Here is a 15879-nt window from a genome sequence, read left to right on the forward strand (position 1 = left end):
AGAGAAGATGATACAGGATTATAGAGAATTGAAGAACATTTCGTAAGAATTGAGGGATATTTACAAGAACTGAAGAATATTTAACAGGTTTGTTTGAAGGATGAGGTTTTATTCAGCTCTGATGAAAACCAAGCACATAAACCTCATTGTAAATCCAAGAGAATGTGGAGTTTTTAAAAGCTGTTTCTCCAAATGTTTAACTTATCATAAACACGGATTCCCTTACATAAATAAAAGCTCTCCTTTTTTTTTGTAAAAAATAATATACTATTCACTTTTTCACTCATTAAAAAAACCAATTTGCAGCTTTTCAAAGAGGGTACACAGAGCTATTACATTTCTGCTACTGAGCTCCACACAGCACTTCCCATCTTCCTTTTCCTTAAGAAAGCTTGGCACTTTGTACTGGAGAAAGGAAAAAATTTAAGTTCTCTTCTCAGCAATGATTGCCTCATTTATATGATCTATCTTCTCTCAAGGATAAAAAAAAAATCACTATATGATATTAATGTTTTTCTAGCATAACTCAGCCTTTTGTCAGAGCAGAGCTGGATCCTCTGAGCCTGGAAGGTGAGTGGAAAAGAACTTTAAGGGCATGAACTCAGAGTGGGATAACAGAAACATCCTGATGGCAAAGAGAAAAGAGCACTGGGATGACACAGGGAAGTTCAGACACTTCATCATTAATTAAAAAAGATTAATTAAAACAGCACCGAAGTCATGGGTAGGCAGGTCAATGCTGAGAGAAATCACCCCTTAGCCAAAAATCTTCCGTATTATATTTCTAAAGTCTTAAAAGCAATTTGATCTTTGCATTTATGAGGGTGGTAGGACTATAGTTACATCTTTTACAAAAGAAACATCTTCAGGCATTCCTGAATGAATTCAGGGTTATTTATAATGAAATTATCCATTGTTATTTTACTGAAAATATTTTATACTGAAGTTATCCATTGTTTGGGCTACCTATAAACCTGTGAACTCAGTAATCTTTATTTGAGCCAAACTTGGTGAAGAAACCTATAAATATATTATCTCATAGAATACATTGACAGCCTATAGGACAACTAAAGTATCTTATTGTTATTAGCACGACCCCAAAAATTATTCACCCAACAAAGGTGACCCCTTACAGACCAGCCCCCAAAACAAAGAGGTCACCTGTGACCTCCCTGGGGATGTGGCTCTGAGTTAATCATACAGAGATTATGATCATGGAATGGTTTGGGTTGGAAGGGACCTAAATCCCATCCCATTCCATCCCTGCCATGGGCACTTTCCACCATCTCAGGCTGCTCCACGCCCCATCCAACCTGGCCTTGGATAGTTAATTAATCCCTCATCATAATCACATAAATGGATTCATGCTCTCCCTTTTATTACAACAGGTACATGGAATGGTTTCTCCTCTGCCCCATTTGGGCAGATCCAGCTGTCATTGCTGGAGATATCCATCCCTGAATAATGCAGCTCCAGCAGCAGCTGTGTGGAAAAGCTCTGTGTTCTCCTTCTTTACAAGGACAGAAAATTTAACCACTGCTGTATTTTCAGTAGAGAAGCTTGATGAGCTTGATGGCTCCTCAATCACCATGAGAAAAATCAACAGCAATCAAAGTGCTCTGGTATTTCAAACCTTCAAGTGACCTTTCAAAAGGATTTCAGTTTGAAAATACAATATGAGGAAACTCTATGGATTTGGGAATTCATCTTATAGCCAAAGCCTTTGCTAAATGTCTCCTGCTAGGAATAAACAGCAGTGGAGATCAAAGGTAGGGGAAAAAAACAAAGAAAAGGTGGGTGGTGATCTGCTGGTAACCTGGGTCAAGCACATATGTAATTATTTGTCTTCAATTCTGGATATTAGAAATGTCCCTCAGCTTTCAGAAAGAGAGCAATCCCAGTTAGACAAACTGAGAAACACGAGAGGGGGACACAGGAAACAAAAGAAAAACCCTCACATGAAAAATAGTCCCACTCTAATGGCACAGGAAAAGACACTGGAGAGAAGGAAAACAGGGAATTTTATTGGCAAAACCCTGGGGGCTGAGCAGGAGGCTGCAAAGAAAGCCTGGCTCCATCCACCCCCAGAACAGAACAGCAATTAGTGTTTTTAATGTTGAGAGAGTTTTCATGGATTTTTTTTTTAAAAAGGTTTGGGTTTTTTTCCCTCCCCAGCTAAAAGCTGAAGAAAAGTTGGTTATAAAAGCTTCTGTATTTTTGGACAGAGAAAATTTCAGGTTAAAAAAATAAAATAATTGCAAAGAACAATGAAGACAAGGAGAGCTGCATTTGTACTTGGAGCTTAAAAATAGCAACTGGAGCAATACAAAGTGTGTGAGCTTGAATATGAACACACAGCACAGAAGTGCTGAGTAATCCAGAATGCTGCTTAATTTAAAAAAGGGATCTTGATATCACAGGCATCTCAAAATTAGGATGGGATTAAGATAAATCAGAGAATAATATGAAAAAAAATAAACCCAGTTTAAATTGCCTTGACAAGACTGAAGACCAGGGTGACGAAGGAGCAGAGCCAGAAATCAAAGAAAATATAAATAAATAAAATAGAGCAGTGCCTCCACATCTCTCTAAATAAGCAGAAGTATTCTAGGAACTGATATTTCCCAAGAACGGCCCAGAAAGGGGAACATTACTGGAAAATATTGACACTAAAGAAGTTGGCAGTCATCAGCAAGTCAAAAGAAGTAATAGGGTAGAGATGCAGTAAAATCACAAAATTCAGAAGATGCATAGGAAGAGGTATGAGGAGATGTGAAGCTTCTGGGTACATTAAAACAGAATTTTTCTGCACAAAGTGTAATTAAATCTTGAATCTCAATGACCATTATCAGGATAATGAAGTAACCGATGATCTACAACAAAATCCTACCCTTCCCAAAGAGTAAATTGATCAAATCACTCCATTACACCATTATTTTAGCATGTATAAACTGCAAAAACCACAACAGAAGGAGTTCAGAGCTGCAGCTCTCTTTGTCATATTTTTATAGAGAAATTTTCTAAATGAACAAAACAGAAACAAGTTTCTTTAAGCCAAACCAACATGCACTGGTGTGAGGAGGAAAGCTCTGCTCTAAAATAAAAATCAAGTTGTTTATCGAAACACAAAGCAGCAGATTCAAGGCTTTTGCTCATCCCATGTTATAGGAGGATATTTTAGAGGGAAAGGTCAAACTCAAGTTTCGCACTCCTTATTGATGCTGGGAAACAATGACAGATTTATTGTAGAGATTTGTCAGCAGCAGCAGTGAGGTCACTGTGCCCCAGTAAAGAGAGAATGTTCATTTACCTGTAACCCCACCTCAGTTAAACCCTTCCTTACCCAACCCTTTGGCTGGACAAAACATGTATTTACCTTATAAAGCTCGAATTCTGCATCAATATCCAGCTAATTGGAGGTTTGCTGTCGTTAATTTAGATAATATACATTCATCTCACATAAATAGCTTCTAGCAGCTTCTTTAATTTAACCTTTCTTTTGGCCTCCTTTTTTCACTGTCACACAACCAGCAATTGAGAGCTCACAAATGACCTCCTGTGCCACAGCCCTGCCATAACAATCCATGGGAGGAATTTCATAAAACAGATTAAATTCTGCAGTGTTGGCTTTGATGAATTAGTGGAATTTGTTCCCTGCAGCTGCTCGGAGTTAATCTTTGATTTTTAGCTGAGTGTTGGAAAGAGTAAACCAGGGACATGCTGTAGTTTTGACACCTTCGTGGCTGAAATGGAAATAGAGCCTCAGCATCCACAGGAGCAAAACTTTTAAAGATTTTTGCCTTTTATCTCTCTCATCTCACTGCTTAAAACAATACCTGAGGAGGGACTTCCCATGACAAAGTGTTTCTGTATCAATTCTGAGATTATTACAATTATTCTATAATTATTCCTTCCTGCCTGGTGTCACATCACAATGAAGCAGAGCTGAGGATCATTTTCTCACAAAGCCTCAAAGGTGGCAAATAATCTCAAGGTAAAAAATGAGCTCCAGCACAGCAAATCACCCAAAATGTTTTGTTCAACATTAAATTATTATTCACTATTTAAATTAAGGATTGCAAGGGAGATTCATTCTGAGCCTTTTCCATTTCCCTCATACTCACAATATGGCTAATGAACCAAGAAAGCAATTAGTGAAACATCTCAATTTATAGCAGGTTGAGGTAATCTTTAGCCAGGGCACAGTTAAAACTCCTGCACTGTGAAAAGGAGACTTTTCATCTCCTGAAGCAGCTCTGGGGAGTTAATGAGCCCTCCTAACACAGAGCACCAGTGATGGCACAATTTGTCATTTCTGGCTGCCCCTGGATCCCTGGCAGTGCCCAAGGCCAGGTTGGAGCAGCCTGGGACAGTGGAAGGTGTTCCTGCCCATGGCAGGGGTGGCACTGGATGGGATTTAAGGTCCCTTCCCCAAACTATGGCAGCACAGCAGGGATTTCAACAAGATATGGAATTTTTTGAGGCATTTCTCCCATGCAGCTCAGTTAAACACTTCCACACAACCTTTGGGAGCAGCCCAGCCAAGATCCCACAGCACTGTGGTGTGCAGTTCCCAGTTCCCCAGATTTAGAGGGATTTCATTCCTGTGGGAGAGCACTCCCATGGATGATCCTGTGCTGATCCTTCTGTGCCATCTGAGGGTGTGGGCCTGATGTTTCTGGGTCTGAGAGGTTTTAGCCTGCTAGCAGCTGCTAACTTTTTCCCAAGGAAAAAATTCTCAAGAAAGCTTCTTCTCAAAACAATCTGGGCAAACAACTCTCCTTTCTCAAAACAATCTCTCTCCAGGTGGTGCTTTGCTGTTTCTCTGGTTTAACCAGTGGCATTAGAGAGGTGTCATTCCTATTCACCAACCACGTTAAGTCTGTATCACAACACCTTATAAAAGGTAGTAAGAATTAGACAATGAAGCCTTTTTTCTATGCTCTTTTCCTTCTGAAATATTTGGAGTCTCTCATCTTTCTTTTGTGTTCTACAATGACACCGGGGGAAAAGGGGAGAAGGAGAAGGAGAGGAGCACTTCCATGGGAAGTGGAGCCTGCCTGACTCATGCAGAGTTGATTAACGAGCTCCAGAATAGGACACAATTCAGGAATTGTACATGGACATGCTCAGATCACTACAAAAATGCAAGAAATAATTCAATGTACTCAATTACTGAGCTGCAATCAACAGATCACTCCCAAAAGAAAGCAGGAGTTGTGAACAGCTTAATGCAAACAACTTTACAGCACAAAGAAACAGGGAATAAGGAAAACAAGGCTACATAAGGAGCAGAAAACATTATGGAAAATACAGTGGCAATAACAGAACTTACTGGTGTGCTGCAGTATTTTGCCCAGTAATGATTTGTGTCCGTAAAATTTTCAGGGGACCTGAGTTGATGAGGTAGGTTTGTTATTTTAGGATTTTATGATAGATTCTCCTATAACAAGGACAATAAACATAGAATGTGATTTTGTTTGTTTGTTTTAAAATTCAGTGCATCCATAACCACATCTTGGCTAAAAAAAGAAATACCTAGTTCCAATTCAACCAAAAGTTCCCCCTGAGGCTTGGACTCAATTGGATGCTGGGTGGTAAAATCAGCCTCTCCCTTTTCCTTAGAATAGCAAAGAGAAAGGAGAATGAGCTTGACTTTATTTACAGCAATGGTGATCTTAGGAGAAGCATGGGACTGGGTAATTGAGTCAGGAACAGGAGTGGAAGTCTCCTGTGACAGCCTGTAATTGTCAGAGCTGCAGTTAAACGCAGCAGACACGGATTCAATTCATATTTTCAATGCCTGGATCAAACCTGGCCTCCAGACCTCTGGAGAGCTGCTTCTCACAGCAGCTTGGTCCTTCCACTCTGATACAGAGAACATTAACCAGGAAACTACACAGGTAATTTTGCACTTGGTGCTGAAAATATTTCATTTAGAGCCGCATCAAAAAAAAATCCTTTCCCTTAGCAACTGGGAGATTCCTGCTCGGAGCAGCCATGGGGAAGATGGGGCTCTGGGAATGTTCGAGGCAGGTGAGGATTCTGTGGGTGTGAAATTGTTGGCAATTATGTCTGAGCACTGGCTGCACATGTTTTTTGCTGAATGTGTTCAGATTTGCTGGAGGAATTGGCCTGAAGTATTTACTGAATTCTGGGAGGCCTGATTAAAAAAAACTGTGTTCAAGACACTTGTGCTGTACAGAGACTCCGGAGTCCAGGGAGAGCTCTGGACATGTCAGACACCAAAACAACAACAAATTAAAGAAAGGAACTGGCTCAGGAAATATTACTGCTGGTACCTGAAAACAAGCTAAAATGCAGTTGCTACCTGAGGAGCACAAAGGGAAAGAGAAAGAACATGAGAAGCAATAAAGTGGAATTTGGATGTGGCAGAGCAGCTCGCTGCAGATCCACACAGGAAATGAGCACAGGTAATCAAATTTTTCCATGGTGTCCTGCCATTCCCATCCAGGCTGGAAGGCTTGGAAAGGCAGTTCTGGGATGAGGGAAAATGCCCCTTCCTCCCTCTTCCCTCAGCTGCCAGACCCAGGGCAAGGCTCCCTTTACTGGAAATGCAGACAGCAGCACAGCTTTCCTTGCAGCTCAGTGCTCAGGTTTCTCCCCTCTGAATCTCTCTGACCTTTCTGATGGAAGGAGCCACCAAAACAGCTCTTTGACTCTGCACGAGCCACCAATCCCACATCCATCCCTCTTCCCTTGGAGGCTTCCATCAGCCTTCCCAGAGCTGGGCATTTGGTCATGGGGAGGTTTGTCAGTTTAGGAGGGGGACTATTCCCAACCAGGCACTGTGAGAATCACAGAATCTTCAAATGGTTTGGGTTGGAGAGGACCTTAAAAGCCACCTGATTCCACCTCCTGCCATGGGCAGGGACCTTCCCTAGTGCAGCTGTCCAGGAGCTGTGATTCCACCCCGCTGGATCCCCTCCTCCCTGTGCCAACCTCACAGGGGCAGAGCAGCAGCAGCAACATGAGTGGGACCCTTCTCACAGCCCCCCAGTGAGCCCTGAGCAAGAGAGGATCCCCTGGCTTCATGCAAGAGGGCTCAGAGATCCATTTCCAAGCCCTTTTATCTTCCCACCTGCAGGAGAACAGGACCTGCAGTGGTGTTTGGCTCCTGCATCCTCCTCCCACGTCCAGCAACCAAGTCAGCCCACGTTTCCCACAGGACAGAAGGAGGAGAGAGCTGTTTGTGATCACTCAGCTGCTGGGGGAAGGTGTGTGTGCTGCTCAGGGAGGGTTTGGCTCTGAGAAGCACAGCAGGGCACAAATTGCCATCAGCCATGCAGAGGAATCCAGTATCCCCTGCTCTGCTGCCTCCACAGAGGATGCAGAAAGAAGATGAAACCTTTCTTAATGATCTCCTGGTGTCACTGTGAGTGTGGGCAGCAAGGAGACAACAGGAATGTGGCTGTGGTGGGGATGATTCCCCAGGCCACAGTTGACTTTCGTGTTTAAGGCAAAGCTGCAGCACTTTGGATGAAGAGCAGGTCATTTACCCAAACATAAAAACACTTCTTTGAGCACAGAAGCATCTTTCTGCTACCTTACACATAAACTCCAGATTAATCTGCTGTTCTAAAGTGTTTATAGGTAATATCATGAGAGTTTCCTCTTAAAGAGTTTTGTTTTATAGCTACATTGCCAGCTTGTGTTCCAAAATCTCAGCTATGAGGTTCCACAGATTTTGGGGGAGTCTGCAGGATTAATGTGCTCAATTTCTGCCTCTCAGACTCTACTATCTGCTTTTTTCAGTCATCCTGCATTTCTCCAGGAAGGTGATTTTCCTTCCTGTCCACCATCTCTCTGGCAGAAAAGTGCATTTTAGTGAACTAATTAAATAGAGTTGGATTGTACATGAAATATCAGTAATAATACCAGGCACTAACGTTCTGGCTGCTGTGAGAACAGGTTGCAATACACATTGTACCTGTAATACATCACTGGGATAATGATTTGATGCATCTGTGCTGGTAAATCCACCCTTGGCAGAGTGACCAGCAAGCAAAAAGCTCTGGAAAATATTTCTGGGAAAGAGGATGCTGGAATGGTGGAGGGAAGGATACTCCACCCTGTGCTGTCCTTCCCTGGATTTCTCCTCCCAGCCACATTCCCAGGCTTGTGTGAGGCTGTATCCCCAATTTTCTCTTCCTTTTCTGACCCTCCAGAGTATGAGCAGCTCTCTTTTTCTGTATTCTACTTATTAATTATTATTAATTAAACTCCTGGTTAATTAAAATATAGTGTATCCCAGAAAAACCTGAGCTAAACCAGCTTATGTTTTTTAATATGCTTTTTTTTCCCCCTCCCAAAGGATTCCTGAGTCCTTCACAAGCTACAACCAGAGAATGATTAAAATTAAAGCTTTTCTTGAGTTCAGTTTTAATTCTGTGAGAGTTAATTTAATTGAGTGGAAGACACATTGATAACTTGCCCTCACTTCCCATTTCTGTGGGACAAAAAGAGGGAGATCTTAGCTAAGGAAAATAATATCCCCTGGGAGGGGAAATTCTTGAGATGCTCAGAATGCAGCACCTGTAGCCAGTGTTTCTTCTCAGGTGAAGAGAGGTAAAAAAGGATATTTTTGGGAGAACAAAGTTCACAGAACCCTTTTGGAGAATGCTAAACCTAATTTCTCGTTCATCAAGCGGTGATGTCCCCCAGATCCAGAACACTGAGTTTGCAGTGACCCACTCATCCTCTAATGTCCATAACTCCCCAAAAACAGCCATGAAAAGAAGCAAAAAGTATTAAGTATCATAATGAAAATATAAATTGCCATTGCCCTGGCTCATTTGGGCACTGGGGGATGGAAGCACGAGGCTCACATCCATCTCCATTAATATTTTCAGCCAAAGGTTAAAGAACAGTAAAACGAACTAAGCTGTCAGAGAAAATACATATTAGCATTTAGATTAACAGTTATTATCTCCATTTCCCATCAGCAGACAACACTGAAATACGTGATGATGGCTTCAGATATTTTTTCGGAAAGGTTAAGGGGTCCCTGGATTGAAAGGGCTGGGAAAGACTGGCCTGGGAGATAAATGGCCTGGCCCTGGCATGTGCTGTGCATCCTCAATACATCTGGACTCTGGCTGGAATTAAAATTCATATTGCAGCAGCAATTAAAAGACAGAAGTAGGTCAGGAGCTGTTGTTCAAGGCAATGTGAAAGAAAGGAAAAAAACTCGAAGCAAGCGGCGTTTGCCTGCAAGAAAATCCAGCCTTGAGCAACTCAGGATAAGGCAACAATGAGAGGATAACACAGGGAAAGGAGAGTTGGGTGGTTCAGTTCTGGGCTCAGCAGGCAAAGGCTGCTCCCAGTGGCTGCTCTCAGGCTGCACAGTGACATCCACTCTTTATTTATCCATGGATAAAAAAGTCTTTTATTGTCCATGGAAAGGGTTGTCCCAGAGATGCTCCCACAGTGCCCTCCCTGGTGTGTCACCCGATGGGACAATGCCCATTGTGAGGGCCACAACCAGCTCCAGGCATGGAAAATGGGAATGAACCCACATTGTTCAACTGCTGTTTGAAAACTGCAGGAGTTTGGTGCAGTTCACCTGCAGGCTGGCACAGACCCTCCCTGCAGGCTGCTCCTGTGCTTGTGCAATGCTGCACAATTCCTGCAGGTGAGGGATTGCATGGGCAGCTCACTTCTAGTCCCTCAGCCACATCACATTGAGCAAAGTGAGACCCAGCCACCTTATGTTGATTAAACCTTGCTTTCAGTATAATCTGTCATTAAGAGTGTCTGTTAATCGAAACAACACAAAAAAAAAAAAAAAAAAAAAAAAAGTTCGCTCATTCTGTAGGAATTTGCATGGGAACTTTGCCTGTTAAAGTTTGGTTTTATCCAGAAAGGGAATTTAAAAGTAATTTTAAATGCCCCAAAGAGCAGCAGTTGATCCCAGAAGAGGCAGAAGCTCTCCATGTGTGGCCCTGGGCTCTGCCTTGCCCTGCTTCTCATGGGAATTTCCAAGCCAAGCCCTGCCAGGTATGTCCCCAACCTGCCCAGCTGTTTGTGCTCAGCCTCCCAAATCCATTTTCCATGTTGGCAGCTCCAAGTGGCACGAGGAATCCAGAGCAAGAGAAGCAGAAAACTAAATACAATCAATTAAACCCAAACAGATTTGAAACCCAATCCCAAAGGTGTCCCAGAGCACCCACAGAAACTGTGGCCAGAGTTACCTACTGCTGCTAAAACACTTCTTTTCTTCTATATATTTATCCTACAGACAAAAGGGAAAATTCTCTTGACTCCATTCTTCTTCCAAAACACAGCCAAAATAACTGTCAATATCTGATTTCGTCACTGGTTATTGTGTTTTCTGCACTATTTTGTTCTCTGCCCCTCATAAATCCTGCACTGATGGGCTTTAATCACCAGCAAAGGTTTCTATACCTCATCCCACCTCCTGCCATGGGCAGGAAAGACACTTTGAGTTGTGATACAAGCCTATGCAGGACCCTAATAATTATTAGTGGTAACACACCATCAACAAGTGGGGCTAGAACACTTTGAGCTGTTGATACTTAGCAGGGAGGGGAAGAAAGAGAATCCCTTTCCACAGGGAGTGGTCAGGTCTTATTCCTCACAGGAGCTCGCCCAGCTTGTCCCAGTTGCTCAGAGGATTTCCAGGTTGTTGGACCCCTGGGCACTGAGAATTTGAGACTTTCTGTGCTGACAGGCACTGCTCCCCAGGCAAACACTGCATTTGACCTGAGGCTGTGGAAAAGGCTTCCAAAATTGAGTGACAGCACTGGGATTGTGGGTGTGGAGTTTGAATAGAAGTGTGTGATATCACAGAGTAGAAAACTCAGAGTTTAAGGGTTTAGAATATAGTAATATAGATATAAAGCAAGATGGAGGATTTAGGGTGGAGGCTGAGTCCTTTTTCACCTTCTTCATGGGTCTGGGTGGTGTTTTGTAATTGGGTAGAAAAATCCACATTGTGGGTCATGGGTGGTTGGTTATTGGGTTAAAAGTAAAAATCATTTAGGTGTCATTTCGTAATTGGACAGTTTGTGCTTAAAAGGCCTTGTAGAGAGACAAAGCCATTTTCTACATTGTTAGCTAGAACTCACAGCTTGTGAGACTGTAACAGAGATAAGAATTAATAAACATCTGAGTCCAAACATGAACTGTGTCTCTCGAGCATTTAATCTCAGCTCTAACAGTAGGAAAGAAGATAAAAACCCAAACCCACACCAGGTGTGTGACTGAGGTGTTGCAGCATCGCCCAATTAACGCGGTGATTAATGCACAGCACTGATGGCAATCTGGGACCACACACAGAGGTGGGAGTGTGGCTGTCCTGTGCTCAGCTCTCCCTCCCCAGGGATGCAGAAACGTCTCATGAAACAAGAGCAGCGTTGTATAAAGGAAGAACACCCTTGAAAATGCCCTGGGGGGGATATTGGGGCTGGGCTGGACCACAAACAGAGCAAGGAGTGTTGGGAACTCTGCTCCTCCAGGCCTGGCTGCTCCCAGGCTGGGATTTGCAGCACAGGAACTCATGGAGGACAAGGGAAAAGCTTCATTTTAAAAATATGCATTGCAGTTTTATCTGTCTGTAGTTATACATTAAATACAATATGTACACTGACACCACCTCAGCTTTCCCATTTAAAATCACAAGATCATGGAATAATTGAGGTTGGAAAGCACCTCCAAGTCACAGGATCACAGCATCATTAAGGCTGGAAATGACCTCCAAGATCATCAAGTCCAACCTTTGACCAAATACCAGCCATGACAATGAGAGACCTAAGAATGACACATCAACAATCACAGAAAATACCTTTTCCATACACAATTTGCACAAAAAACCCCCCCAAACCTAGCCATTCTACATCACTGCACACACAGGTTGAACCATTCCAGAGCACGCTTTGGCCAAGTTTGAAAAACTTTACAACAAATTTGCTTGAACAGCCACCTTTAAATTCTCAAAAAGTAATAAAAACTAAACCTGGCACTTGACCTGTGCCCAATGCCAGAAGGAGATCCTCAATAAAAACTGCTGCATGTGTGGTTTGGATTTTTATAGCTATAATTCAATAAAGAGGACCAGATGTAAAAAATGTACCTTCAAATTTTATAAAGTTCAAATTAACGTGCAGCCAGTGCTTGTGGGGTTATCCAAGGATTAGGAACACTCCATGGGCAGGGCTCAGGGACTGAAAGGGACTTCCCTGGAGAGAATTGGTGCTCCTGCTGGGACTCTGCAGGGAGTTAGAGAAGGGAAATACTGCCCAGGGCCACTGCAGCCTCCTCCTGGCAGCAGCTGCCACTTTGCCCCTCCAGCCCTTGGCACTGGGGTCATTTTATGGCTTCCAGCTGCCCATGCTGATGTAACCTCAGCATAAAACTGCTTCTGTAGCAAATAAATGCTGATAATCCACTAAACCTCCTGTTTAAATTAAAACCACCATGGAAGAAAACTGATGGAGGAAAATCAGCTCATTCTTGACTGCTCAATGCAATGACAAGAAGCCAATGGAGACTTAATGCCAACGTCACTAAGAGTGACTTTTTAATGCCATCTAGAATCATCATCCAGTGCATTTTTACTGTAACTTTTTCTGTTTTGCCCCATTTCTGGGTGCTCAGAGGAGAGTTTCTCCTCTACAGGAAGCATTTTACCAGAGCAGTGACTGCAAAGGGTAACTGCCCTCCACCCCACCACTGCTGGCAGCAGCACAAACACAGAGCACCAGGAGCAGTTCATGACTATTTATACTTCACAGCCCCATCCTGCTGAAAGCTTTTAAGTAATTAGTTTTCCTCATTAACAGATGCACTGCCTGGGGAAGGGCATGCAGGTGCTCCTAAGCCCCATCCTGGATTACAGGGCAGCACCACACGGGCTGGCAGGGCAAAGCTCAGAAATGCTGAGCTGGGCTGGTGGAAAGGGCAAAACCACCACATTTATATAAAAATGTGTCATTCCTGCAAGATCACAGAACGTAACAGCAATAAAAAATGTTCCCAGGGCATTACCACAGTCCCCTTGTATTTAAATCAGATGGACAATATTTATTTACATCACTTTTAGGGAGACTCAAATATACTTCAAGGGATATCAGAGTCTTTTGGTGCTAAAGCTGCATCCTGTCCTAAAAAAAAGAGCAAATTTTATACATCCCATGGACCAAGAAGTGATTTACAAACACAGGGAACAGGGAGAGCCAATAAAACACGTGGGGTTTGTACCTTCTCCCTGCCACATCTCATCCATTATCCCATTCTTCTCTTTCACACTTTCACAGGCAAAACGGACATCAGGTAAAGCCTAATTTAACATTATCACTAATGCATTCAAACCCATCACCAAGAGCTGGGTTGCTAAAAATGCACTGCAGGAAAAAAAAAAAAAAAAAAAAAAAAAAAAAACACCAACCCAACAGGTAATTTTTTTTTCTCCAGGTAAAACATTGTTATCTCCTTGGAAAAGCTGGGCCTGGTGCTCCAGCACTCACTGATGTCTATTGAAAGCACCAGGATTATTTTCCTGAATATGGATTACTCCCATGATTAAGGAGGGCAGCATTACATCCATTCTTTGCATATCTCCTGCTGTTTACATATCCCTGTTTTCACCTCTTGGTTTTTTGTTGGGGTTTTTTTAACATGGGGCATTTAATTACTGCTAGCACCAGATATCATTGTGCTGGACTTGTATCCCTTCGAAATTTGGCTGGGTTTTGGATGCCAAATAAGAAATGCTTTTGTGATCCAAACAAAGGAAATAAAGCAGAAGCAGCAGAATCTGGACTATGCAATTAAAAACAAATAAAAAGAGAGGGAACTTGTTCTCCACAATCAAGGCTTATTCACGATTCATCTCACATCCCTGCTCCTGCCCATGGCCTCTGCTCTCGGGAGCTGATTGTTCTTGTATCAATTTTTTAACTGTGCCAAGGACTGAGTTACCTGAGAGCTTCCAGGCACTGCTGACAGGATCACTGCTGGAAAATAACAGCGCTCAGACAGTTGGAACAAATATCATGGGTAGGCTTGCTGTTAATGATTAATAAATAAAAACACTTTGATGCTTTTCACCTTGTACAGAAGGGGTGAGAGTTGCTTTAGTTCGTCACTGCCGTGTGCTTTACATATAAAATATATCTCCTTCCTATCCTTAGGAAAACAAAGTTACTTTTCCACTACTTTATGGTAAAATAGAACATTTAATGCAGAGTTATTAATTAAGAACTTAATGCAGGTCTCGGGTCATGTTCTCAACCCAAGGAGAAATGTGTGTAACTGAATAAAAAACAACACAAGTTAAACTTCCAACAGGGAACCAACTTTTTTTTTTTTTTTTTTTTTTTTTTTTTTTTTTTTTTTTTTTTTTTTTGTAATGGAAAACAAAACTCCTTTCAGGTCCTCACATTTGACAGCGAATTACATTAATCTCAGTTTAGAAAAATCATAAAGAGAACATAAATATCTTTAGTTTTAGTAGCGTGCCTCGGGGGGTTGACAACTTAAATAGCAGCAGATAATTCCAGACGGCTGGATCACAACTTCAGTGCCCTTCTGCAGGCACTGTTTACACATTTCCCAGAGTTAAAAAGAAAGGTACTTCCTGCCTTTTTAGGAATCACTTCAAACTCAAAAAGGAGTATTTTTTTTAGCGAGAGCGGCACGAAATAGAAAGCAGCTCATCAAGGACGCTCAGAACCCCCCAAAGTTCCCCAAACTCACCCGGAGGCCGCGTTTCCCGGCGGGCGGAGCCGCTCCCGGTGCGGGTGACCAAGGGCTGAGTGTCCCGGGTGCCCAAGGGCCGGCTGTCCCGGGTGCCCAAGGGCTGAGTGTCCCGGGTGCCCAAGGGCCGGCTGTCCCAGGTGACCAAGGGCTGAGTGTCCCGGCTGTCCCGGCTGTCCCGGCAGCGCTGGGGTGGCGCTGGGGCCGCTCCCCGGGGCATCCCCCGCCGCCCGGGATGCGCTGCCCGCCGCCGGTGACAGGGACAGCCCCGAGCTGCCAGAGCATCAATTATTCACCCGCCAGCGCCCGCAGCTGCCGCCGCTCCGGCAGCCAAGCCACAGCCTCTCACTGGGGGCTTTGTGTCCCGGGAAAGATGGCTTTGGAGCACTTGGTGATGGGAAAAGCTGGGCGCGCCGGTGGGGATGGTTTGTGTCCCTTCGTGTTTGGGTGTAAAGGCGTTGTGTGAACAGTTCTCTCCATTTAAATACTGGAGTTGTCTCCCTGTCTCTCAGTGCTCCGGAGCAAAGTTAAGAGGAAATGTCCAAATATGCTGCTCGCACATATCCCTGTAACGAGCTCCTGGAATTTTAAGTAGCCGACACCTGTTTGCCAAAAGGTTCCTGTTCTAGCCATGGGAGGGGGGGAAAAAAGCCCAGCAAATTCCTAATTGACTTAAAATTCCATTGCAGTGTTAGTTTTGAAATTATGCTATGAAGGTGATATTTTTCACTGAGATGTTTTAATTTTTATTGCAAGTTTTTTTAAAATAATCAGTGGTAGCACCATTCTTCTCCTCGATTTTTGCCATGTAGAAATCATTGATAACTGAATAAAATACCAATTTTATAATCATCCTGCTGATAACTGATCACGACACTAATGATGGAACACAATGAAGGATTTTTAATAATTTAACTGTGTAGTTATATAATGCCTTAAGGGGGGTAAACAAAGATGGAAATGATTTCCTCTAATACTGCTGAGCACTGGAATATTGCAATAATTTTGGTATCCATATTCCAAATAGAACTATAGAAAAACACTGCTCAGAAATTATTTTAACTTACTAAAGAAAATTAAAAATACGTGATCCAGCCTGGTTTGCTGTCCAAAAGGATACTGAGAGTTCATTTGATTACA

General features: G+C 42.9%; 1 protein-coding gene across 1 annotated transcript in view; it reads right to left on the reverse strand.

Annotated features, from left to right (window-relative positions):
* LOC310912063 ((E2-independent) E3 ubiquitin-conjugating enzyme FATS) overlaps positions 1-14959 on the reverse strand; it is a gene marked incomplete at its 5' end in the record, with an annotated part of 59967 nt that extends 45008 nt beyond the window's left edge. Inside the window, one exon of the mRNA XM_083866275.1 lies at positions 14740-14959. Coding sequence (XP_083722401.1) covers positions 14740-14959 — 220 coding nt within the window. The remainder of the gene's footprint in view (positions 1-14739) is intronic.
* Between the last annotated feature and the right edge of the window lie 920 nt (positions 14960-15879).

This window comes from Zosterops lateralis, assembly GCF_965231275.1.
Source record: "Zosterops lateralis genome assembly, chromosome: 8".
Lineage (NCBI taxonomy): Eukaryota > Metazoa > Chordata > Aves > Passeriformes > Zosteropidae > Zosterops > Zosterops lateralis.